General features: G+C 50.1%; 7 protein-coding genes across 7 annotated transcripts; 3 read left to right on the top strand and 4 right to left on the bottom strand.

Moving 5' to 3' along the window:
• Positions 1-17: 17 nt before the first annotated feature.
• Positions 18-6140, top strand: AFUA_4G04290 (histone deacetylase hosB; the record flags this gene model as incomplete). The annotated part of the gene is made up of 2 exons (XM_741521.2): positions 18-812; positions 870-6140. Exon 2 carries the CDS (start codon positions 2565-2567, stop codon positions 6138-6140), a length of 3576 nt encoding a protein of 1191 aa, XP_746614.1. The 5' UTR covers positions 18-812; positions 870-2564.
• A 528-nt stretch (positions 6141-6668) lies between these two features.
• AFUA_4G04280 (AN1-type zinc finger protein) lies at positions 6669-7607 on the top strand (the record flags this gene model as incomplete). The annotated part of the gene is made up of 1 exon (XM_741520.1): positions 6669-7607. The coding sequence occupies one exon, from the start codon at positions 6669-6671 to the stop codon at positions 7605-7607; it is 939 nt and encodes a 312-aa protein (XP_746613.1).
• Positions 7608-7823: 216 nt separating this feature from the next.
• AFUA_4G04270 (thymidylate synthase) lies at positions 7824-8858 on the bottom strand (the record flags this gene model as incomplete). The annotated part of the gene is made up of 1 exon (XM_741519.1): positions 7824-8858. The coding sequence occupies one exon, from the start codon at positions 8856-8858 to the stop codon at positions 7824-7826; it is 1035 nt and encodes a 344-aa protein (XP_746612.1).
• A 238-nt stretch (positions 8859-9096) lies between these two features.
• AFUA_4G04260 (tRNA-ribosyltransferase family protein) lies at positions 9097-10519 on the bottom strand (the record flags this gene model as incomplete). The annotated part of the gene is made up of 6 exons (XM_741518.1): positions 9097-9283; positions 9334-9521; positions 9575-9764; positions 9814-10134; positions 10192-10275; positions 10332-10519. The coding sequence occupies 6 exons, from the start codon at positions 10517-10519 to the stop codon at positions 9097-9099; spliced, it is 1158 nt and encodes a 385-aa protein (XP_746611.1).
• Positions 10520-10998: 479 nt separating this feature from the next.
• AFUA_4G04250 (uncharacterized protein) lies at positions 10999-15118 on the top strand. The gene is made up of 9 exons (XM_077804547.1): positions 10999-11959; positions 12019-12151; positions 12201-12276; positions 12329-12410; positions 12460-12562; positions 12625-13028; positions 13084-13253; positions 13314-13398; positions 13453-15118. Exons 1-9 carry the CDS (start codon positions 11897-11899, stop codon positions 13771-13773), a joined length of 1437 nt encoding a protein of 478 aa, XP_077660694.1. The 5' UTR covers positions 10999-11896; the 3' UTR covers positions 13774-15118.
• Positions 15119-15192: 74 nt separating this feature from the next.
• Positions 15193-19986, bottom strand: AFUA_4G04230 (uncharacterized protein). The gene is made up of 5 exons (XM_077804546.1): positions 18747-19986; positions 15655-18668; positions 15496-15555; positions 15322-15442; positions 15193-15245 (listed from the first exon to the last, which is right to left on the bottom strand). Exons 1-2 carry the CDS (start codon positions 19817-19819, stop codon positions 18488-18490), a joined length of 1254 nt encoding a protein of 417 aa, XP_077660693.1. The 5' UTR covers positions 19820-19986; the 3' UTR covers positions 15193-15245; positions 15322-15442; positions 15496-15555; positions 15655-18487.
• Positions 19987-23245: 3259 nt separating this feature from the next.
• On the bottom strand, positions 23246-25516 carry AFUA_4G04220 (uncharacterized protein). Its single transcript, XM_077804545.1, has 3 exons — positions 24664-25516; positions 24032-24548; positions 23246-23982 (listed from the first exon to the last, which is right to left on the bottom strand). The coding sequence occupies exons 1-3, from the start codon at positions 25073-25075 to the stop codon at positions 23760-23762; spliced, it is 1152 nt and encodes a 383-aa protein (XP_077660692.1). The 5' UTR covers positions 25076-25516; the 3' UTR covers positions 23246-23759.
• Positions 25517-25957: the final 441 nt, after the last annotated feature.

Here is a 25957-nt window from a genome sequence, read left to right as displayed (position 1 = left end):
TGCCTTACAAGGTAGCCACGTGATACTCGGTACGTAACCGGCGCAGATGACAAATGACAGTTCGGTCAGACACCTGCCGCTAAGCCCTATGAGTACTAGCGTAATCTTATCCGGGGAAACTCAGCAGTTCCGTTTCCGGCGAAGCCCTGCAGGTCCTGAATTCTTGAACTGATTGTCATCGTCATGACTTTTTTCATTAGTATCGATGATGATCACTCGGATGTCGGAGTCTGGGCGGAATCAGGTGGACTGGTGTGACCTCGCTAGTGCAGATTTTCAGTGGAAATACAACTGTGACAAGGTATCAATCTATTCTGTAGTACTCCGTACCCCGTGCTCCTACGTATCTGCATCCTCTGACACCGAAGTGGTTCGGCAAACCCACAGTCAGATGGAGCGCAACGGTCCATCCAATTTCGCGGGCTCCATTCGCTCCCATCCTAGATCGTTTCTCTGGTTAACTGGCTACACTTTCGTATGCCTCATTTTCATTCTTCATGCCAAAAGACTCAAACTGAGACGAAATGTTGTTTGTTTCTTTGACGGTGATCCTTTCATCCGCCTGGCGACAGCCAAGGATCACAATACTACTTGGCATGAGGCGCAGTGGGCCAATGTCCATTCATCGTTCACGATGAATGGCCGTTCGGGTGCCTCCAACCAGGGCAAATGGGAATACAAACCCCAAAGTCAAGCTGAACAGTAAGGTACGGAGTAGTTGCCATCTGTCTGTCAAAATGCAGGCGCCTAAATCAGCCACTCACCGGAAGTCCAGCCCTGGAAGAAAAGGCGATTGGACCATTGATCAGCCAGTAAGCCTTCATGCTTGGGGGAAATATTAATAGATACAGAAATCTTACGGAGTACAGTAAAGGATTGAAATATTAAAGCCCTCCGTAGATCTGGACGGTAGTAGAGGAGCCAGAATGACAGAGTCATTACCATCCGGAAGTGCTACTCTACTGTTTCACCGACACTTCTTCATTGTATATTGACGTCAGTTTCATTCTGTTGCACTTATATCATCACATCACCGCTGCCATCGTCATTATCGTTGTCATTGCAACCTTTTTTCTCTGCAAGATCTAGGCCGGACCCTAGATTCTTGCTGCTCCCATTCGTATCTGAAATCTTCGTAACCTTAGCCTACATGACTACATGACTACATTGACGTCTGGACCTATATTAAGACCCAATTCACCTTACCGCATTCTCTCATGCGCTCTCCTTGTCACAAATATCTGCTGGACTGTCAATAATCGGTTACTCTGAGCTGAGGCTCTCGCAGCAGACAAAGCATTTCTAATCACCAGCCATTACAATCGCCAACGAGCCGCGACCCTTATGATCTAAGATTAGACCGCGCATCAAACCTATACAGCTGAAATCATATCGAGGACAACAAAATCACTGGCGACTGGCTTTCCTCGTTGGTCTGACCTGATAACATATCGGAAGCCCGCGGAACCGACCCATCACAACTCGAATTTTCACCTGCGCGAGATCACCACACACCGAGACCACAAAGAGCTCATATAGTGTCCATAAACACTGAATTCATCATGTGTCGGCAGTACTATACCCAGTACGCGTGGTGCCAATGCGCAGAAGACTCAGGCCAGAGTCTCTGCGCAGCTCGCAAGCGCAATGGCTGTCAGGGTGTCAGCATTGAAACAGTACATATGCAATGCTTCTGCCACCACCACGCCACTAAAGGCTTCAAGTCCGAGAAAAAGATGAAGAAATCCAATCGCAACTCTGAGGTCGGCTCGACGGATAGTTCACTCGAAGAGAAGACCTCAACGTTATCGAGAAAGTGGTACAAATTGCGCGGACTGCGATCGCGAACCTTTTGAGTTTGGATCTCCCCTATTCATGACGGACTTTCTAGGTTGATGCCAGTCATGTTAATGCATTATGATTTGGGATCGGTGTTTTTGGGGAGCTCAAAAGAAGCTTGTGGTGTTCTGGAGGGCTGGGAATGGCGTTCCCCTTTTGGGAAAGACAATGATATCATTGTCTGCCTCTTCTTCTATATTCATTTAGATGCATATCACATTCCATAGAGCAAACCTCGAGATTCCATTGATTCAGTTTATTATATCCACTGCTCGACTTTATCTATGCAACTCGTTCGACATGTGTTCGAAGATCTCCTCTGTATCTCTAATCAGGACACAATCACGCTGAACTTGACTTTTCGACTTTGAGGCATACTCATGAGTTTTCTTACGATGAAACATTCCATTGTTATCATCGTTTGATCCGCGTCATACTCAAAGTAACGACAGCCCAATGATAATCAAAGAAAAAGGGCGCCGAGAAGGGGAGTGGAAGGGATCGACTGCCCCTTGGCTGGATGAGGGGGAAGAATGACGATGGCTCTTTTTTTCTCCTTGTTGCCCCCTCGCTTCTTTCCATTTCAACCTCCTATCTACTAAACTTCTTCGGATAACTATAATGCAATTCATTAGCAGCTCTTCTTTCGCTCAAAAGTAACGTGTTACAGTCGCAATTCCTATCTCAGCATTTGATTGTGTTCAAATGCCACTTCTGTCGCCATCATGGACCCCTCCATACGCGACGAGCCTCCCCAGGCGACATTCACTGCACCACCACCACCACCTCCCGCACCAAGTTCCAACGATCTAACCAATAGTCTGAATCATTTGACAATTGCTTCTGCAGCCGCGACTCCTCTTCCAACCTCTCCTTCCCCGTCTTCGTTACTGTCGCCTCTGGATGTTCCCGCGCGTTCTTCTGCTGATCTGGCGCATCCTGTACCCCGACGAACTGCCAGTTCCAACTCTCTAAGTGATGAACGAGATGAACGACGGAAATCCACCTCCAGCCTGAAAAAGCGATCATCGACCGCGTCGCTTCGATCTGGACACAACAGTGCAGGCGCAAACTCACCTCGTCCCAGTCTATCGCGACGCTCTTCGTCCTCCAACTTCGCGACCCCCCCCACTTCCACAGCAAATATGCCATCCAAAAGACCTCAGGAGCAAGCTGCGCCCACTGCAGCTTCTGTCGCCGCGGATTTCTTCCAACGAGAAGTCGATTTGCACCAATCCACCGACCTACATTCCAAAGTCGTGGTAGTCGTTCATGACGCGTGCTACGGCCATCGTTTCTCGCGGCCGCGAACGTCGAAGACCGCTTTGAGTTACATCGTCGAACGGCCCGAGAGAATACAAGCTTGTGTGGTGGGAGTATCGGCAGCTTATGTCCTCATGGCCGGCCGCCATGCTGGAAAGCGCTTTGCCCCTCATCCTGAGCTTGATCTACATCAGCTCCCCGCGCCGCCGTTCCAAATCCGCAAGACGTCGCGGACTATGCCTATCACGTCTGCGGCTGTCACTCATGTGCATGGGACTAAGTGGATGGATGAGCTGAAAACCATGTGTGATGCAGCAGAATCAAGACTTGCTCTGAATGGCAAAGAGCTGGTTCGGCCGCGCAGCTCAGGAAAGGACGGCGATTCCGCCAAGAAGGCTCCGCTGAACGATGGTGACCTTTATCTTTGCTCAGAATCTTTGAATGCCTTTGAGGGCGCGCTCGGCGGAGTTTGTGAAGGTGTCGATGCCGTCTTTAACTCCAACACTACCAAAAGAGCGTTTGTCTGTATTCGACCCCCTGGTCACCATTGCTCTACCTCTCATCCGTCCGGATTTTGCTGGATCAACAATGTACATGTGGGTATAACCTACGCTGCCATGACCCATGGCCTGACCCATGCCGCTATACTGGATTTCGACCTGCATCATGGCGACGGTTCGCAAGATATTGCGTGGGAACAGAATCAGAAAGCCGTGTCAGCGGCCTGGAATGCAGCCAATCACAAGAAAACGAGGATTGGCTACTTCAGCTTGCATGACATAAACTCTTTTCCTTGTGAATATGGTGATGTTGAGAAGGTGCGGAACGCTAGTGTGTGTATTGATAAAGCCCACGGTCAGTCGATCTGGAATGTCCACTTGGAGACGTGGAAGTCTGATGCGGAGTTCTGGGAAATTTATGCCGCCAAGTACACCATACTGTTAGAGAAAGCGCGCGCTTTTCTACGTCTGCACACCGAACGCCTTCTTGATAGCGCGCCCGGCGACACTCCGCCAAAAGCGGCAATTTTCATATCCGCAGGATTCGACGCGAGTGAGTGGGAAGGTTCTGGTATGCAGAGACACCAAGTGAATGTACCGACAGAGTTCTATGCGAAGTTCACCGCGGATGTTGTGCAGATGGCCGAGGAAGAAGGGCTAGGCGTAGATGGGCGTGTCATCAGTGTCTTGGAAGGGGGCTATAGTAATCGAGCATTGACCAGCGGCGTCCTCAGTCATCTCGCAGCGCTGGGAGACACAACGACATTGTCGGCCATCGTCAACCATGAGCAGCAGGTCGGTCTGGCTTCCGAAATGTTTGACCGCTTGCATGTATCGGACAGCAACGCTCCAGCTGAAGCACTGCGCACCCCATCTGACATTGGTTATGATAGTCAGTGGTGGGCGCCAACAAGACTCGACGAGCTGGAGGCGCTTGTCTATCCACCTCCTTCCACAGCGCCAAAATCAAAGTCTGCTCGCACCTATTTTGCGCCCACGCAATCTTTTGCAGCCAAAGTCGTTGCAGCCCCTCGGGATCGAAAGTCTACTGGCTCACCGGCGGGCTCAGATGTTGTACCCTTGCCAGAGGTAGGCTGGGCTACGGCGGCACACGAACTATCCAAAGTCCTTATTCCCAGCCATCGTCAGACCACAAGTTATCGTCCGGAAGAACTAAATGCGGAAGCTTCACGCATTCGGCGGGAACGTCAGACCGCTGTGGCTGCCGCCCAGGCCTCCCAGAAGGCAGCGTCGGCAGCTTCAGCGGCATCAGAGGGAAATCGAATGCAGCTACGTACGAGAAAGGCCAAAGCTTCTCTGCCTAGCAGTCCCAAGGCGGAGACTCCAAAGAAAAATGTTACGAAGAGCACTCGGAGGACTACTATCGACCCTGGAGACCTGCCAAGTTCAACTGCTGATAGCTCGCCTGGCGTCAGGACAACTCGGAGAAAGAGCACAACGCCGATCGCTTCTAAGCCTTCGGGTGCAGCCGAGTCTGGTCGGCCCAATACGAGCTCGTTAGACGTTGGGGCAAGCGAAACACCCGAACAAGCAAGCATAGCTGCAGGTAGCTGTCCTCCGGAGTCTCCTAGCCGCAGCAGGTCGAGTACTCCGTCACGGTCCGCTGCTCCCAAACGGTCCGAGGGTCCCAAGGTGCCTCCTGTACCGCGCGTGCCGTCTAGTTTTCTCTCAAAGCCAGCCAGTAGCGATGATCAGAAAGTCGTCTCCGACCAAGCACAAGCAGAAATGACGGAGAAGACGGATTCCAGACCGGCAGATTTGGACGATTTGGCAGCCGGCGTGAAGAAATTGAGCATCAAATTGAAGGTACCTACCCCTGAAGAACACGCCGCTCGCGAGAAACAGAGAAAAACGACAAAAGCGGCAAAAGCGACAGAGCAACATCAAAGACGCGCTCCAAGACCGACAACATCCAAGACACCAACGTCCTCCAAGAAAGCCTCAAGCGTCACCGCGGCCGCGACCGCGCATGCTTCCACTGCCAGAGGAACCTCTCACCCTTCGCCGAGTCCTAGCACCTCCCAGATGCCTTTTGGTCCGAATATAGCCATCTCCAACGGGAACATGGATCGGGTGAAGCAAGAAAGCCCGGAAAATGCACCAGACGATCTTGTTGTCTCTTCTCCTGATCCGCTGGCGGAAAATGAAACTCCTTTGTTGAGCAATGTCACTATCAATCGCCCTCGCTGGGAAACACCCAAGGATGTGTTAGTATCTGGTTCTGTCTCGACGCAGGAAGCTCCTTCTGGCTCAGCAACCCCGTCCTCGTGGGCTTCAGAATCCCTGCCTGGTCGATCTACGGTATACTCACCTCCAACAACCACGCGTCAGACAATGAATGGACTTCCCGTTTTTACGTCCAGCTGCCCTATTCCTTTTGCGGCAGCAAGCACCGCTCCTGAGGGGAAGCAGGCTTTAGCCATGCAGCAGCCAAACCTTTTCACCCACAGTGATAATGCAGGGACTGGTCATCCGGATCTCATGCATAATCAAAACTATAAACCCGAACAACCCTGATTCATTTTGATCTTTCCTACTGTTCCTGCGCTGGACTCTATGCGCCAACTTTTCCTTCTATGTTATCTAATATGTTTTTCTTTTGTCAGTTTAGTACGCCATGTTTGAATATACCCCTGAAGTGTACGGAGTTTGTTAGTTTGGGTCTTGACCAGCCTTGTCTCTTCACCGTGATGCTAAGGATACCTCATCAGATTTGTTTAAATTAACAGATTACCTCCTTCGCGTATCATTATCAAGTCAAGTACCTTTGTTGGCGCCTACTGAGAGGCACAGAAGATGTGCTTTGCTTATCTCCGATCTCCGGATCAGATAATCAGCGCCACAGCCACACTGAAATCTTCTCCACTTTTTATGCCTCATCTAATCCTGCTGAGTCAGGCACCCCTCTCCGCATGTTGCCAGTGGCTTCTAGCGCCATCTCTTGTCGCGCATTATTCATCCTTTCTCTCCATATTCAGATATAATCGAGGCACTCTCGTTGTCTCTTCCGTTCATTTAATCCTGCTTTGAAAGGTGATTCCCACCATGGCACCCATAACCGTCTCAAAAGGCCGGACACCCAGTCCGAACGCCCAAGAATCCTTCACGCAAACGGCCGATAAGGACCTAGAGTCCATCGGCCGACACTGTCAATTCGAATACTGCCACCAACTCGACTTCCTCCCTTTCCGCTGTGAATCCTGCCGCGGAACCTTCTGCCTCGAGCACCGCACCGAAACCGCCCACCGCTGCCCCAAAGCCGGCGAATGGGCCCGCCGCCGCAACGGAAACCAGAACACCAGCACCGCGAGCCTTCCCACGCAGAAACCCACAATCTACAACTCAGACCAATGCGCCCATCTCGACTGCAAGACACTCATCAACACGCTGAAAGATCCCGGCGTGCGCTGCCCAGACTGTAATAGACAGTATTGTCTACGCCACCGGCTCCGGGAAGAGCACGAGTGCACGAAGATCGCGCCGCTTGGCGCTCGGGCAGGCAGCCAGGGCCCAAGCAATGCGGAGACGATCCGCTCGATGTTCGCGCGGGTGCGCACATGGGGAAAAGACAAAGGACAGGCGCTGGCGCCGAAGCCTAAGGCCAATAGCGCAGCTGCGCGAATTTCGGAGCTGAATGCACTCAAGAAGGCAGCAAAGGGTGATGCAGGCATCCCCGCTGACAAGCGGCTGTATCTGCATGTAGTTGGGACGGCAGATGCGCAGGCACAAAAGGCGGAGCCGCCTTCGGGGGACTTTTGGTTCGATTCGAGGTGGAAGGTTGGGCGGGTGCTGGATGATGCGGCGCGGAGGTTGCGGATCGAGAATGTGAATAATCGGGCCGGGGAGGAGGAGCGGTTGCGGATCTTCCATGTGGATTCGGGGGAGTTTTTGGAGTTCTCGGAGACGATTGGGGATGGGAAGGTGAAGCAGGGTCATACTATTGTCTTATTGAGAGGGGCGGGAGTTATTCTGGGGAAGTCGTGAGGAGTGATCTGCTCCCTTTTTTCCCCTCTGGATATTCTGCCATCTAAACCTGCATATTTAGCAAAGATACACCAGGAGCGTTTTGGATACCTTTTACATATTCCCCTGAGCCCCGACTATTAGATAGTCGTTAATGCCATGCACAGAGGTGCCTTTATTGAAATCAAGAATCTAAGATAGAAATGCTGGTATCAACTGTATAAAACCAGTACGAGATCAAACGCTCATGTTCATTTTGATAGCCTTGTGAGGCTGGTATCCAACGACTTCAAACTCCTCCTCCTTCCAACCATCCACAACTCCACTCCCACGATCATTACGCTTGATGCGCAGTTCCGGAAACTCTGTAGGCTCCCGCTTGAGCTGCTCGTTCAGCGCGTCGACATGGTCCAGATACACATGCGCATCACCCATGGTATGAATCAGAGTGCCGGGGTTCAGATCCGTCGCATGGGCCAGTATATGCGTCAGCAGCGCATACGACGCAATGTTGAATGGCACACCAAGCCCCATATCGCACGAACGTTGATACAGCAGACACGATAGGCTCCCCTTGTTGTCCAGCCCATTCGGATATGAGACATAGAACTGCGCAAACATATGACAGGGCGGGAGCGCCATCTTCTTCAGATCCGCCGGGTTCCACGCACTCATGATGATGCGGCGGTCAAAGGGCGTTTCTTTCAGCTTGCGCACAACCTCCGCGAGCTGGTCGACGCCCTGGCCTGTGTAATCCGTCTTGGCGTCGATGTACTCGGCCCCGAAATGCCGCCACTGGAACCCATACACAGGGCCTAGATCGCCGACCTCGCGGTGCCCGAGCCCAACTTTGTCCAGGAACTCGCGGCTGCCGTTACCGTCCCAGATTTTGATGCCTGCTTCCGAGAGGGGGATGGAGGAGGTGCATCCGGAGATGAACCAGAGGAGCTCGGCGATGACGGCACGCAGGAAAACGCGTTTGGTGGTGAGGAGGGGGAGGATGGGGATCGGGTCCGAGGAGGGTGTTGCACCAGGCTTGGAGAGCGAGAATCGTAGCTGCGGTGGTGCGAAGATCGAGCGGGTGCCTGTCCCTGTGCGGTCGGGACGATGCTCGCCTTCGGCGAGGATGGTGCGGATGAGGTTGAGGTATTGATGTTCCTCATGTGCAGGGTTATGAGGAGGAGTCGGTGTGCCAGTTTGGCTGGGGGTATCTTGCGGCAACACGGCTGCCGGCGACATGATGCTTGTTTGGTCTTTGGATTGAATTGTCATGGTGATTGAGATGTTTCGTCTTTGGTATTGGTTGCGGAGGACTTTTTTGAGTAACGCGTAAACGCGACGCGCGAGATCACGTGCTGATAAGCAGAATTATCGGGCTACAATTACATTCAAGTCCTAAATTGGCAATATTACTGGAGAGGCCTGGCAGTTGTACCAGGGTGTCGAATGATGCTCGACACCCGTCTTGAGATTATATGATGTAGATAAAGACGCTCTGACGGCAAGTATGCTAGTCTGCCAGCAGATCAACACCAACACCACGCAGCGCAGTGACAGCCCACTCAGGGAATTTCGCTTTATCTCCATACAGATTGTCGAAAAATTCGCGCAGAAATGCTGGATATCGATCTTCCAAAATGGCTTGACGAGCAGATCCCATCAAGTTTAGCAAATAGTGAACATTATGAATGGTGAGCCTGTTGAGAAATTAGCAATAAGTTCCCTTGAACGTGAAGGGAAGTCTCACAGATGAGCTCCAACCGTCTCTTTGGCAGCTAGGTGGTGGAGATACGCTCGCGTAATCCCCAAACCGCCTTGATCTCGGGGCCGGCAACAAGAACAGCTGCACCCTTCTTGTATAGGTCGGAAGTCCTCGGCAAACGACTTATGGCGTAGGTTCAGGTTGCCAGAAGGAACCACAGCATTTCCGAATCGCTATCAACAGTCAGCCGAACTTGCGTTCAAACGATTCCGGAGGTTGTCCTTACGGCTGTTCTCGTCGGCCACACACAATCGAACATGTCCGCTCCGAGGGCAACTGCTACAACCAGATCTTCTGGATAACCCTGAGCAGCGTCAATAAAAGAGACTGCCAACCGAATGGGCCACCTAGTACTTACCACTCCCATCACGTATCGGGGTTTGTGCTCTGGAAGGAGTCCAGTGCACGTATCCACCCTAGAATTGTAAGCACATGTAGCCCGTACGCATTTACGCCAACACATACACTTTACAAAACTCCTCCTTTGCCTCACCACCCGATAGACCTCCAATGGCAATACCCGGTGTATCTCGCGCAACCATTTCAGCGCAGCACTGCTTCCGTAGCTCCAGGTCTAGACCGCCTTGGATGATACAGAATAGGTTCTGTCTCTCGGGATACTTGTGCGCATCGATACAGCGGTCTAGCCACCGAACGGACCGTTCCATGGCCTCGTGAATTCTGGCATGATCGGGAGAGGTAGTCGCAATGACGTCGTCTAGCTGCATGATGATATCCGAGCCAATCGAGTTTTGCAAAGAAATCGAATGTTCTGGTGTGAGTAGCCTAGAATAACCCTGTCAGTGGGATTCGTTGAGACGTCGGATCGGCAAGGACACACACATCGGGGTTCCATCGTGGGGACTGAGGAATCGGACACCTTCCTCGGTGACCTTTGCGAGCTTCAGTAGAGAGACCATCTGAAAACTACATTGCAGGAGTCAGTGTCAGCCCAGGCCGGTGAAAGCACAGACATAGCTCACCCGCCGCTATCTGTCAGGATATTCCGATCCCATCCTTGCAGCTTATGCGCGCCGCCCACTTGGTCTAGAACCTCCTGCCCCGGTTTCAAGCCCAGATGGTATGTATTATTCAAGCACAGCATGCAGCCTGTTTGCTTCAGCTGGTCATACGTGAGTCCCTTGAGCGACGCCTGTGTCGCAACCGGCATAAAGATAGGAAGCGGGACGGAGCCATGAGGGAGATGGAGGGTGCTCGCGCGCGCTTTGGTTGTCTATGTTTGGGCCCGATTAGCTCAAAATTGAGATATACCAAAAAAAAGAGAAAGAAAGAAAGAAAAGAAAATAGCAAGTAAGACAAACTTACTGAGCACTTTTTATGAAGGTCGAAAGTCAATGCAGATGGCATCTTTCTGCGCGGAGGGGTAGCTTCTGTCGCCAGGCTTGCAATCTGGAATGTGCGCAAAGCTGGATTGGAGTTAATTTCTGCCAAAGTACGATTGTTTATACTTCTTAAAATGCTATGGGAGAAACGAATGCTTGAATATAATGCAGGACATTTCATTGGGAGAGAAAGGGTAGACAATTGACGCACAACAGCAGACAAATGCAACAAAATCACGATTCAATCATTATCGATAGATAAAAATTGGCGCTAACCCAACTGGGCAAACTTCGAAGCTTTTCCCTTGGCCAATTAGATGGATGTTTGCCTTCTCACATTATCTCTCTGTTTGGAAAGATACAGTTGGATTCTGTATAATGTTTTCTCACCCAGAGTCCAAAGATAAAAGAATTGGCGGGGATACCAGTCGAATTCTTCATGATGCGCCGACTCGAAGACCTATGCTTGTCCAAGATTGTCTACCGCACTATGTAGATGTCGATGTCAAGCCCTCCGGCGCCAACTGGTGAGTGTGTGCAGTTGACAAGGTCCAAACTATTTTAATAGAGAAGAAAGAGACAAGACTGATAAACAAAGCGACTGAGAATGGCCTCTAGTGATCTAGGTTGTGTATCTCACTTGTTCTTGAAAAAGGGCCCCTGACGTGGCCCAACTGACCACACACTACAAGCGAATCGAGCCAGTACTAATGGTTAATAACATGCATCTTCAAAGTGACCACGTGCGCTGTGGGGAGGGCCAAGTCGAGAGATTGCCAGAGATCAGCCGCGTTTCAACAAAAGCATCACATCGCTTCCAAGCTCGGTTCCAATGCTAGGCTGACACGACTTCATTCTTCTTCCTTCCTGACTGCAATATTGCCTGTTCGGCGAACGGCAATGCCGAGACACACCTGCCGATCCATGGCCTTTCTGGTAAAGACAGCAACCAATCACCAACACTGTATCTATGACCTGTCTAAAAGGTGGTTGACCACGTTCGGTGATGACCGTCGGAGGTTCACCGACATCGTGGGATTATGTTTTCTTCAGAAAAGGGTTACCCCAGTCAACGGAGCCCGCTTGTGCGGGGGAGCTCCAACAGGTGCTAACAGACCCAAGACTATAAATACGCTCGAAGGAAGAATTGCTTCTCAAAAGCTTGTTCATTTCCACCCGCGGCTCTTCGTCGTTTACCCGAGGAAATGAGCGAGACGAAGGCACACCCCAATTTGGAAGGTGCTCGCGATGTTGAGATTGCGTCTGATGTATGTGGAGTGGAATACGAATTCGAGTCTAGCTGTCATTGCTGATTGTTAATTACAAGGACATCAACGAGCAACATTCTGATAGATCATGCCGCATTCAGGAGAAAGCACTGGTCTGGAAACAAGACTTACGCATTGTTCCTCTATGTGCAGCGATCTATCTTCTCTGCTATCTAGATCGATCTAACATCGGTAAGCATGAAACCAACTCTTGATCAACCAGTTCTCATCTTGGGCATAGGAAATGCAAAGATCCTCAACCAAGACACACACAATGACCTCCTGTCCGAGACTAAGATGACCTCGTATCAATACACGTAGGTTTGTCCGAATAGTGGACGCTAAATTGTCGATACTGACGTGTGCTAGAATTGCGCTTATGGTGTTCCTCATTGCTTACGCGCTGTTTGAAGTCCCTTCGAACTACTTTTTGAAGAAGCTTAGGCCGAGTGTATGCCATGAGAATCTTGCGTTAGAGATCAGAGACTTATAAAATCTAGAGATGGATTGCGTTTCTGATGCTGTCATGGGGCGCGTGCACAATGGGCTTGGGAGGAACCCATAATTTCGCTCAAGTCACCGGCATCCGTTTCCTTCTAGGAGGTACCCCCAATATTCCCTCCCAAAACCAAGGATTAGTTTACTGAATGGCTGACAACCGTTAGTAATGGAAGCGGGCCTCTTCCCTGGCCTGGTCTACTACCTGACCTTCTGGTATCGACACTCCGAGCGCTCCATTCGCGTGGCCTTGATTCTCGCATCCGCTACCTTAGCCGGTGCCTTTGGCGGTGCAATTGCATACGGCGTGGGCCACATGAATCAGGTCCATGGACTATCTGCATGGCGATGGCTATTTATCATCGAAGGCGCACCCTCGTGCGCTTCAGCCGTTCTAGTCTGGTTCTTTCTTCCCGATTATCCTGAATCAGCACGTTGGCTCACACGAGAGGAGAAAGACCTCGCTGCTCAACGGCTGCGAACAGAAGGCTCCAAGGGAGAAGCCAAAGCCATGACTTGGGAGGACGCCAAAGCTGTGCTAACAGACTGGCGTCTCTACGCACATTATGCGGTCCGTTGCCTGTTCTTAGCGCGCTACTGTTCCCACAACTGATGCCTCTTAACAGATCTATTTCGGCATATCCGCCCCGTTTTCCAGTCTTTCTCTCTTTACGCCCGCAATTACCAGCGGGCTCGGGTATACCAACCTACGCGCGCAGCTCATGACAGTACCCCCATGGGCAGTAGCCTATGTCGTGACAACAGCCGCAGCCTGGTCCGCCGATCATTTCAACAGGTACACAAGTCCTCACCTCAGCACCATGCCACACAACACACACTAACAATGTACCATCAGCCGTGGCCTGCATTCCGCCCTTTTCTCCTTCATTGGCGCTATGGGATTCCTAGCGTCCGCCGTCCTCCCACCAGACGCTTACTTAGTACCTCCCCCAGCCCCCTTCCTTAAAGTAATCCACTAACGTTAGTGTCATAAGCACCGCTACGGCTGCCTCATCGTCGCCACAAGCGGCTCCTTCGCCTGCATCCCCCCGCTCTTAGGCTGGCTCTCCTCCAACCTCCACTCCACAGCCGGCACGGGGCTTGCAATAGCCCTGAACGTCTCCTTCGGCGCCCCAGGCCAAATCGTCGGCGTGTGGATTTACAAAGCCAACGAAGCGAAGAGGGGCTACCCGACGGGACACTGGACCAACGCGGGGCTACTCCTTTTTGTTTGCGCGGGGTGCATCATGCTTCGATGCTATTACGGGTGGTTGAACCGTAGAGACAGAGCAAGCGGGAGAAGATTTGCTTATTGATGGAAGTGGGTAACTGGGTTCATGGTGATCTTATTTTCCCCTCCCGACTTTCCCTAGACAGTTTGTGGCGACACTATCATCTGCGGACCTTGTAATCAAACGAATGCTACGCGGAGACGAAAGAGAAGAATAAACCCATAGTGTTCGTAGCCAAGGCTGGCCATGACCAGTTAGCGCACAAGCGGAATAGACTTATCCGGTTGGCACGTGAACGGCCGAGCTCTCAGCCGAAGAATTTAAGGTTAAGCTCAAGATGTGACATGGTGCAACCAAGGATACGGAACGCTGTAACCGTACTTTATTTAACACCGCGATTTCCAGATGCACAACGAACCCGCACTATTAGTGCGCAAAATAGCCCTTCTAGAGCAGTCACCAAGTCCCCAACGGACGTTGAAAGTTCAAGAAGGTGGGGCAACCCGGGGACACACAATTAATGGGATAGGGAGTCCTACTGCTATTTTGACGGCTCTGAACTGGCACGTGGCAAAGAAACGAGACCATTTTCTCCTAGATGGTCGATTCGCACGAACAAGAATTGTAATCCCTGGCCCGTCTGGTACCGGTGGGATCCAGTTCGCGTACACAATGGGCAAATGACAGGACCTGTTTAGGTATGACTGTCACAGGAGACTTACACAGGCGCTGGAGTCACCAAAAAGGTCAAAGATTTTGACATCAAGAATCCAAAATGCACGCAAGAAACCAAATTCGAATATCGGAGTTGTCCGTCACTGTTCTGTCGTCATAATATCGTAGCAAGGCCTCAGTAGTGCCAGTGCCTTGCGAACCTGAAAGGAAATAAGGAGAATTGTACAGAAGGTCGATAAGTTGAACAAAAGAGAATAACCGGGCCGCTTGTAATAGAGAGCGTAAAACAAAAAGAGCCGAGCAAATATGGCAGGTGCGGGTGTTCTGTAGTCCTGTAGGAAGTTGCGGCGAGCGGAAACTGGGAATGGTTCGTTCTCCTATTGTCCACCCACTCCAGCACCGTAGTCATCCATGTGTTGAGTGCTTGTCGCAGCAGGATATTGCACAAAGAAGAATGTTGACAGCCGAGAATGTTGTACATAACGTCTGCGGAACCCGAAGCGTCGGGCATCAAGTCGTCGTACGCGGTCATAGGAGCCACAGCGGAAGAATCGAAAAAGAGAATAAAAAAAATCGGAGGAAAGGCAAGTTATCAATCCAGCCCAGGCAAATGAGACTGAGAAAGTACTTCTCAACTGTCGAACCCCTTGAATCCCATCCTACCATAGCCATATTTCCGTATTTGCTCGTTTGCTACGGCCACACCTTTCCGGGAAGAGTTTCGCTGCGAGCTTGCGGTTGCTGTTGGGAGGTCAGGAACGTGATAGCTACCTCCGCAGCGTCATGTTTGGCGTTAATTGTGAAGTTCCCATCGTACCAGTACCGCGCAAAAAATGCTCTACCGTGTACCTCCACGCTGGAGCTCCAAGCTGTCCGACCTCCTGTTTGAAGACATAAAGCCGTTAGCACTTGGTACAACAAGCTGTCAGGTCTAAAAGTCGGTGAAGGAAAAGTTACTCCCAAATCATGATGCCGTGACATAGAGGGCACCATTCAGTTCACTTAAGGGTATATTTCCAGGAAGAGGAGTTGCTGGAGAAGATGCAACGCAAAGGAAGAATATACTCTCGATCAGGATCTGTGAAATGGGAAGAAAAAAAGGAATGGAGAGAGGCGAAGGGGTTCAGTTACCTCGACGATCGGAGAACAATGTGTACATCGGGGTTCCAAGGCCTGCAGTTTTGCAATGCTCTGAAGGAAGATACAGTCTGCAATTAGTCGCACGAACGATAAACCCATACGGCACAATGACGATTCCTTCAAGAAAAATGTAGTTCATGTGGGGCATACTCTCAAGTTTCTCTATCCATTCAACCTTCCGACCAACATTTCCTTGCGTCGAGGCCATGTTGAAGTGATTTTGCTTGACCGAAATAGAATACGATTCTTCGCGATATCGTGGTCCCTTGCCAGCCACAATAATGCGGTCTGAAATTGAAGAAGATCAAAGGGTAAAGAAGATTTGAGTATATCAAGAGCCAACGACCCCTCCGCAGAACTTCTGCCCAAGAAAGAGGCAAGCAAGTGCCAACTGGAATGCGGACGGTTTCTGGAAGGCGAAAATGAATAATAAAAAAAAAGAGATCCTCAAGGAACAGGATCAATCGAGCCAAGAGTCTTTTGTATTCGCTTTTGATAAGACAATAATACCTCTTTTGAATTTTCTCTTTCCCACTCAAATAGCCCTGATGGACATGGGAAGCGGGGGGTCATATAAACTGTGGGCCATGCTTGACCCCAAATCGTTTTTTTTTATTTATTTTCCCGGTGCAAGAAAGACTGTTTTGGCGTGACAAACACGGAGCCTAACCATGAAACCTAACAGTCGGGCTTATGCATGTCGCTGGGGACAAGCTACAGCGCCAGCAAATTTCCCCCCTCCAGTCAAAAGGCCGCCAGTTGCATGGAGAGCATGCGGATCATTTTGAGGCTGCAATGCTGGAACGGCCCGGCGCACGCCGACTGAGAATACACCCTGAAGAAACGCCAATAACCAAGAACAGTTGCGACGGAGCTCCACCAAGAGCCAGATCCATTTGATAGCAAGCATCGGATGGCGCAGAGGCAAAAGGAACTGCTGTCGTACAAGGAATCCAGCCCACAGGCCCGAAGCCTTGAACAACAGACACTTCGTCTCCTTTACCTTGCTTTGACACATCCTCTCTCCCCTTTCCTTCCGTTGATTCCAGCAAACATTGCTTCCTATCGGGTATGAAGATTCTAGACGCCTCATGGACGCCTCTCCAAGGACAAGAAAGGCGGAAACCCCTCCTTCTGGAATGACCACATAGTGGAGGGGTGTGATCTAGTTGCCCAAAAGCGGAGAGGGGCCCCATAGTAGCAGAAGCGACGAATTGAAGTCAGGATTTGCTCACACCAGCCAGTAAGGCACCTGTAAAGATTGAAAGCGGGCCCAGAGACCACAATGCCAGCTCATCAATGATTCAATCATGAATCTGGACCGAGGACTTTTAAAAACACATCGTTCCTATCAGCCCTGGAAAACCAATGGTCAAAAAAACCAGGCCGCTCTGCATAAACAGATGCCATGGGGACATGGGGTTGCAGACAGGTAAGAAGCGACAGCAAGCAGAAGAAGACAAGTGTGTGGGAGGTATCCCGGCAGGAACCTCAACTCAAAAAGGCAACACCAGATGAAACAGCCCGCTCGTACGGTTAAAGCAAAGCTTTGCATAGAGCACAGCTTTGCCAGCGAAGAGAGACGTCTATTAGGCTCAAAGTTGACGCAAACCGTCTTCCGAAAGGGAACCATCATGATTCGTTGCTTTCTTCTGGCACTGTTTTGGGCATACATACGTGCGTCTTCATGTTGTTCATTGCCGTCATCTACAGAACAACAATGAACGACGGCGATAGCTAGAGATGAAGCGATGTGGACGGAAAAGTGTCGCGGACCACAGAGCTATAGATCACCTGCATCAGACGCTATATGCCATCATCTATCATAGCACCGGGGAAAAGCTGAATCGTTTCCACACGGGCTCATTGAAGGCCCATCAAGCCATTTAATTCGATGGAATAAAAAGGGACATTGACGAGCCTCGATCTGCCCCGCATCGCCCATAGGACAAGCTTAATTGGTATATGACCATAGCTGGAAGAGCTTTCCGCTGTTATCTCGAGCATTTTTACCAATAGAGAACAAGGAGAGGATGGGCGATTGGGAAAATGAATGAAAATAAATAAAAAGAAAAGACTTCTTTTGAGTTGCGGGATGGAGTCTGGTCCAATCATTCCAGCCTCCCATAGAAGTTTAAGTGCCTTACCAGGCCAAGGTACCTTACATTGTGAGGGTAGGTAGGTAGTAGGTAAGGAGAAGATGGTGAGCTTCCGGAACATCAAACCCAGGAGTTCCTTCCTCTTTCCTCCCCTCCCTTCTCCTTTTTCCTCAGACTCCTCGTTTCGACTCATTCTAGGCATATCATTCGCGCTTCGTTTCGATTGTAAGCGCTGGACTGGCCCACCAGGGGGTCGCTACTCACTAGCGAGGCAGCCAGCTACCATGAACCATGGTTCCTGTACGTTGCTAATGACTCGGTTCAACACGAAATAATTGATGATCTGTTATGCACCCATCATTTGCCTATCACACTTCAGACAGACTCTGGAGGCGCTATCCCAAAAATAGCCATGCAATCATATACACGTTGGTCATGCTTCCAACTAAACACCCGAAAGGAGGTCATCCGACTCAGTCGACCGACAAGTGTCGACACAGCGATAACTAGAGGCCGCAGAGTTCCTGTTACACATTCGAGGGACAATGACAACAACAACAACAACAACAACAACAACAACAACAACAACAACAACAACAACAACAACAACAACAACAACAACAACTAACAAGCAAGTCCAGCTGGGATCCTCGTCGCCAGCGAACCAGATACACGGACATGCAAGGGATCCAGCCTGAAAAATGATCGTCAGAAAATCAGGCATCAGTATCCAAATTCACCAATGTTGTGAAAATTCTGGAAGTTGGGTTCGCGCCACTGCACGTCGACATCACGATCGCAGTGCTTGCTAACGTACGAGTCAGATCACCGTAGCGGCGAATTTACCCAAGTTCCTTCGCGCGTCGTCATCATATTCATTAGTATCAGGCGGATCCCCGCCGGTGAAACACCTCTTCAATAAGTCGCATAGGCCCCATCAACTCAATACTTTTTGTAAAAGAGGTTTTAGCCGCCGAATGACTGGGGTCCGTATGATGTTTTGAGTGCCATCGCTGTCGGATACAGTCATCAACTAGAACAACCAATCCTGTAGCTACTATCACACTGCAAGACGATCAGTATTGTGTCCATGTGAGGCGAAACTCGTTCTTGTCTTTGGGAGGGGGAGGGGCTCCAGCTTACTCGGCAACCTCATGCATTTTTTCGTACACTGATGAATCGCTAATCCACATTGAGGACGAAGGAACCCAACCGCCCTTACTCTCCTCCTCGACAGCTTCCACCGGCGTGAGGATCTCGGGCACAATATGAGCGATAATCTTGGACGTCCGCGTGTTGATGAGATGGTAGGACACTTCTCGCAAATCTCCTTCTTTCCTGCACTCTTTCTTCCAGTAGTATTTCGTGGACCAATACTCGAATTCGTACCGCTTGGGTATCCCTGCGCCTCGCCTCTTGACCTCTACATGCGCATAATTAGAAAATTCTAACACCGTTGTATCTGCGAGGGCGACTGGGCGACTGGGATACTCCTTGGCATCTGCTGTTGCATCATCCAAATTTGCACCTTCCTGCTTGATCGAGTGATGTCCTGAGTTGTGGCGCTTATGTTCAGCGCCAGCTATCGTTCCATTCCCACTCGACCCAGGTCGCAAGCTTGCCAACACACTGCTCCAGGAGCGCTGGAGGATGGGCCTCTTGTCGATACTGGACGATCTGGGCCTCCTTTCTGAGTGACAGATCTCACGACCAGACTCGCGACAGTAGCGCCGAAATGAGAACTTTCTCGAGAACAAGTCATACATGCGGAGATGAAAAAGGATTACATCTTGTTGATAGCCGCCCCTTCGAGGCACTAAAGTGTCGACCCGTAGATTCATATTACCATCTAGTGTCGAATCATCGTGCCGAATCAGTAGCCGTCGGGATGAGGGGAATAGCTCTGCAAAAGTGGTTGGACTGGAAGGGATCGCGTCAGTGGCATAGATCTCCGGCTTTCGGTCGATAACCTCATATTGCGGGTCTTCCGGTAACCCGTCGGTCGATGGTATCGTGGATGCATACGTCGATGTAGAATCTCTAGGGTCCATCGTGAAGCGATCCGTTTCTGGCTGTCGCTTAGATGTGGGCCGATAGCTGTAGACCGTAGGGACCGTGCTTTTCGACCGATCCGAGGCTTCGCTGTTGGTCGAACCAGAGCTGCGCCTTGTTCGGGCACAACGATCTTGACACGATGATGCACTGTAAGATTCCATAATGTCTTTAAATGCGATGGTGCGAAAAAATGATGCGTCGGGGTTGTGCAATGTCAATCCCCGCAAGCGACAGGCCTCCGTAAAACAGGCAGGTATCAAAGGTACCAGATAATAATAACCCCAAAAAGAAAAAAAAAAAAAAAAAAAAATAATAATAAAAATAAAAATAACGATGGTACAAAACAGGTAGGGATAGAATATATATAAATAAGTGTTATGCAAATCAGATCACAATATCCTTTCACTTCTTATGGAACAGCCGCTCAGCCCGGGTTTTTGTGTATGACACAGCATCCAGTCGGATACGCTCATGAGGTGAGATGAGACGAGGTAAGAAAACTCCAACAGCTGGAACCAGACGAAAAGTAAGGACACTTCAGTCATACGATGGGGTGTTCAGATGTAAAGCCTCTTTCGCGTCTATAGGGCTTAGAGAGTATGTTATAGTTATGGCACGAAACCGAGGGATGGGAAGGGCTTAAGGGAATGTGAAAGGAGGCCCGAGGGAGCAGTAGATAGCAGATGACGCCAGGAGTATTGGGAAGGGAGGCAGGTCAGGAGCCAGAACAAGGACAGTAACCGGTAGTATTGGCCGACGAGGAAGGAGAAGACACTAGCTGGTACTCGTAATTTCTAGGGATTGAACAATCCAAGATCAGAAGAATAGATCAGGATTGTCCAACGTGGCGCAGGATTGTTTTGGCGCGGGTATCAAGGTAGTACCCGTAGTGGTTGTGTTGGAGGGCAACGAGGGAGAATGAGAGGAACGCACCAAGGAATGAACAACAATGATGAAGAGCGATGGAGAAGAAGGGAGCCACGTCAATCCAGTCCGGTCAGCGTTTATGGCTCAGCTTCGAGGCGTTCATAGTTTGGTCCCATTTGCGACTGTCGCGGGTGCTTACTTTGGAAAGGAAAAAACAGTCTTCGAATATTTCATTCGTTCATTAACCCCACGACAGTATGGGGGCCTAAATCTAATCTTTTTCTGTGATGCTCGAGGCTCAGCCATCTGATACCTCAAAGTACCACCTCGATCAACTCTCCTTAGGTTATTTAGAAGTTTTTTTACGTCGATGAAGCCGAAGGTCATTGCGATGAGGCTATTCTACAGCTACCTCTGAGAGTCCCCGACAAAAGCATCATCGGCCCAAGAAATTAACGACAACATCACTAGAAGCAGCCTGACAAGAAATAAGACCTCTACATCCGAGGAGCGAGGGCTCGAACCATCCTCTCAACTTTATTCCCGCCTCACTTTCGTCGCTGCAACCATTTCGTTCTGGAAGCGACCATGGAAAGAGGTGTGAGCGCTCAGGCAGACCAGCAGATGCTGGACCCCCTCCCAATAGGAATATGAAAATCGAAGATTAGGCCGATAAAGGCCATTGTCAAGTGCCCTGACTCCTTGCAAATCAATGCAAATACGATATTCTCCGACCAGGCAAGCAGCGCGTGAACCAGCAGGATGGAAGCGGGCCAACTCGGAAACCGATATTACATCCCACGCCTCGGCGAGTTGCCTGATTTGAATTCTGGTACAACGTGGTTAAGGTTAATTTGACTGGGAGAGACTCTTTACGACTATGCTTGAACGACTTGTCATATGCTCAGTAGAAATGTTTACATTCGTCACTTCTCTTCAACCTCTCTTCATCTTCATCGACAGTTTTCAAATCAGCAGTACCGTCTCTCAATCATGGTGTCAGGACACTAAGGCTTTTACCATGGAACCAACTGGGGGCCTTCGGATCGGTCCGAAATTAGAGAGTATGAGAGTACAACGGTCAACGCTCCCCTTTTTCAGAACACGGACCAAGTCTTCTTATCCCCCCCCCCCCTCCCCAAAAAAAAAGTGAACTGCAAGCCTTCATTGGATCATGATCATGGATAACTCCCAAAACCGACGAATAATCACTCATAACTCCGATACCGGTATTTCTCCTCGCAGAAGGCACAGCTCGTGAGCTAGCCTAAATACATGGAGTGTATCACTCGAAACTTGTGTATCGATCGTCCCGCAGCCCCGAGCACGGAGCACTCGTTTGGCAGAGCAAAATACGGAGTGTGGGCTGATCTCCACTATTGACCCGGAGTCTGCAAAGCCACTATCTGATGGATCTTGCCTTGGGTCTTTTCAAGACAATATTAATTGGTCAACAATCAAGAAATACTCCGTGGGAGCGACCAGCACGATGAAACCATCCTAAGATACAAAAAGTTGGGCCATTCATGGTCCAATGACTGTATGCGTACGATGCACTGATATTTCCCAAGGCACCTATGCATCCTTAGATCGGCCCATCACCGTCCCACTGCCACCTGGCAGTCTCTGTGGCTTATGGCACGGTACAGAGTGCCGGTGCGCCGAACTACGGTAGGAATATGGCCAACCTCTAAGGTTCATACGTCTTATCGATCTACATCATGTCGTGCCATTTCGTTCGGCGGCTAGATTTCAAACTGAGTAAGTACTCCGTAATTCACGAAGGGTCAAATTGGAGCCTCGATCAACAAAACCTTGCAACTTTGTCTGTTTCTGGTAAAGCCTTCCTGGTGGACCAAAATATACAATCGTTACACAGGACTCGCTCCATATAAACTCAATTCAATTCGATGAGATAATCCCTCATAAGTGCTAGATATTCAGTATCCCTGGAAGAAGGATAACGTACATCCCAGATCCACTTCGTAAACTGCTCGACACAGACAGCCGTCCTCTCGGCCTTCAAAGACCCACAAGACACGGAAAATGCGCGCCATGACCACATACCATGCCAATGATGCCATCCATGATGAAGCAGAAGAGAAAAGGAGGCAAGAGAGAACACGCAAATCCCCCACACTAGTACCTCTCTAGGCATTCATCAGGTCTTAAACCTACCGTGGGCCTGGAACAAGGAGAGTAGTAGTCCCGTCGATCTGATCGACGCAAATAGAGTTGTTGAGTCATGTAGAGTCATGTAAATATACCTTTATCAATCAAGACTACTCCAGCGGTTTGTGCCATGGATGTTGGTAATGTCTGCACGGTGTTGCTGAAGGTATCACCATGTTGATCTGTCTACTTACAACTTGCATTCCATAACTTGTTTGTGCGCTGATGGTACCGCCAGTCAGGCATGATACTGCATCAGAAATCGTACAAGAAAGGGAGTTTCTATGATTCTAGTGTGAATCTACCGGTTGCTCGCTCTCCGCAGTTACAGGAACTACCTGGCCCTGTGAACTCGATTGAAAGCTGCTGCCTAGTCAGTGCAGATAGGAGAAGTCTGCGACTGCGCAACTCCTAGCCCAAAGTCTGGAAGTGCAGAGAAATTTAATGGGACCTTCGAATAACAAGAAAAGGATGCCTTGCCACGGCGGAGCTTCTGTAGAATTCTCCAAGTCCAAGACAGTTACAATGACAGCACCAATACGTCGCACGGGCTTGAGTATTGGAAAAGACAGTCAAGATGAAGCACAGGCAGATGACGATGCTTGCGTCCAGCATGATTCCGGTAAGCAGACGGACATTGCAGCCGCGCATGTTCATTAAGTCATATTATATTCTGCTTGCTTCTTTTGACAAGGGCAAAAGGATTGTGGTGAGCGTGTGGTAGGCGACAAACCATCGGATTTTAATCGCAACATACGTATAAACCAGACGACCCAGAAAGCAGTTGAGGATATTAGTCCTGTCTGGTTCCTGCGACAGGGTAAACTCCAGGCTATATTCTATCAGTTTACTGATTCTATGATTAATAACACCGTTAATGTGTATCATGGTATCATGCACGGCTGACAAATCCGGAGAACCGCGTGTCTTACACAGACGCTCTACCTTACATCGGACTCACCGAAGTTTGTATATGAGTGTCAAAGGCAGTTTTTCACCAAGCCTCTACTCTGACCCATCTAAACTATATAACGATAGACATGAAATAAAGTTCGCCTACGCTCAGATCTGAGCCCAGAGTGGCTTCGGAAGGTCATCGCCAGGCTTCATCATAGCCCCTTGTTGGGCATTTGATGGGACAGATACGTGAGTCGTGAGCCCAGGCCGACTACCTGGCGCCGGCATATGGAACCCAACATAGGCCTCACGGCGAGCAGGTTCCCCCACCGTGATCGACCATGTATGCAGGCCGTAGTAACTAGCAATGGAATGAACGAGCCAGCGACTGATGAAGATGAGTATAGACCCAGCGGAAGATTGTACTCGAAACTTACCCAAAGCCAGCGGCCCGGTCATCAACCGGGCTCTCAAACACCATCTTCTCTCCATCTCGCTCGTTATGTTGGCTTAAATTCGCGCGCAGTTCTCGCAACCTTGTCTTGTGCTCAGGCGAGTCATGCATCTGTCCATTGCGCCCCACAAAGACAACTTCATCCTCAGATTCGTCCTCAGATGATAATGGTGCATCTTCCAAGCCTTCTTTTCGCAGCATCAGCTGCTTCTCGCTCCATGTCTGGATGAACTGTCTAATATCCTCTTCCAAATCCTGGAGCATTCCGCGAGCAGCACGTGCATGCTTCAATCTCATGCGAAGTTCCTTGGGAACGCGATGCTTCTCATGCCTCGTACCTTTCTGAGTCTGCTGAGAAGACGTCCGATCGAGGTGAGCATATTTCATGTCCCAAAGAGGTGCCAGATAGTAAGGCATGGGATCATGTCGCGGATATGTCGGCTGTACCGCCCAGTCACTGGGCGCAGGAGGTTCAACCCAAGGGTTATGCAAGAGACGATCTTTGAGAGAAAGCTCAATCAGCAATGGCGCAAAATGAGGGGCAACGCGTCGCACCCTTTGGGGAAAAGGAATGCCTCGAAGATCATGGCATCCACGTCATAAGTCAAGACGTACCGTTCTCCCAACGTTGTCTGCGCCGACTTCCGTCCTTTCCTTTGAGGAGCGCTTCCCGTCTCTTCAGACTATCGCGACGAATAGGTTCTCGACGTCTGAACGAAACCGAGGCAACCGGTTGCGTCTCGGACTCACGAGTCACAAGCTTGACTCTGGGTACGGCTCCCGTATGCACCACAGGAGCTGGGTCGTCAAGAGGAATAGATAGAGGAACCGAGGATCCGCGCAGAGGGGAATCACGCGTCGAAATGAATTCGACATTTCTGTCGCTGGCCGATACCGACTCCGAGAGAGTCAAATTCCGCAGGGATGCAGCCGCCTGCTCCGACCAAGCTGAGATTGCTCGAGTCTGCTGAGGTGTCAGGCGTCCCTGTGAGTTGGCCTGGGATGGCAGTGTTGGATGGATGGCCATGTTGGAAGACGCGAGCGGGCTATCAATAAGTTCGGGTGGATGGAGCCTATTGAGAGTAGCAAGACACCGCTCATGGACAGAATGTAAAAAACGCCTTGAATCTGCTCAATGAATGACCTCTGTATTGACTGGGGAGAGAAGACGAGAGTCAAGTAGGAAGAGGGAACACGAATGGAGCAGGGGATGGGGATGAAGAGCGATAAGAAATGAAAGCAGATAACCAGTTGTCGCGTCCGAGGCCGAAGATCGCGGGTCGTTACCGAAAGGAGAGTGGTGCCGAACTTTTCTCGCCATCGAAAAGGCCTCGGGTTGACTCACAATGGGGCACGGGTTACAGATACACACATGATTGGTGCTGGGCAATACATGCCCTAGCCCTGATTACCGGTTCCAGCATCTGCGATCTGTGATGATGGCTGCAGGTACCTCTCTACATCATCATCTCATCGATCATGCTAATTCAAATACGAACCGAGTCATGCCAGCCTGATTCAGAACCATGGCGAGTAATGGCCATATTCCGGTTTGAAGATAAGCTGGGGTGACCCGAGTTGAATTCAATATCGTAATATATTCTGAGCATCGCTAAATACCCTGATTCACACGATGCTATGGTCGAAGACTTAGGTCGTTCCCTTTGCTCTTTCAGTATGTCTTTTATGATATATCGCTATCTTACTGACTGTTATCATTGATAATTCAGTGGTCGAGCCACCTGGACAGTTGTGTAATGAGTAACATGTCCCAAAGTCAACCATTATCCCCTCGTCAAAGCGACCGGCCAGGCACCCAGCACTCATATCCATGCGGGGAAGTTTGTCACCCTTGTCGCCTGAGGCATGGTGATCTGCGGGTTAGAGTGGGGATCATGACTGACACGGT

The sequence above is a fragment of the Aspergillus fumigatus genome, chromosome 4, assembly GCF_000002655.1.
Source record: "Aspergillus fumigatus Af293 chromosome 4, whole genome shotgun sequence".
NCBI lineage: Eukaryota > Fungi > Ascomycota > Eurotiomycetes > Eurotiales > Aspergillaceae > Aspergillus > Aspergillus fumigatus.
Note: the sequence above shows the minus strand (reverse complement) of the source record. Positions and strands in the feature narration are given on the sequence as shown.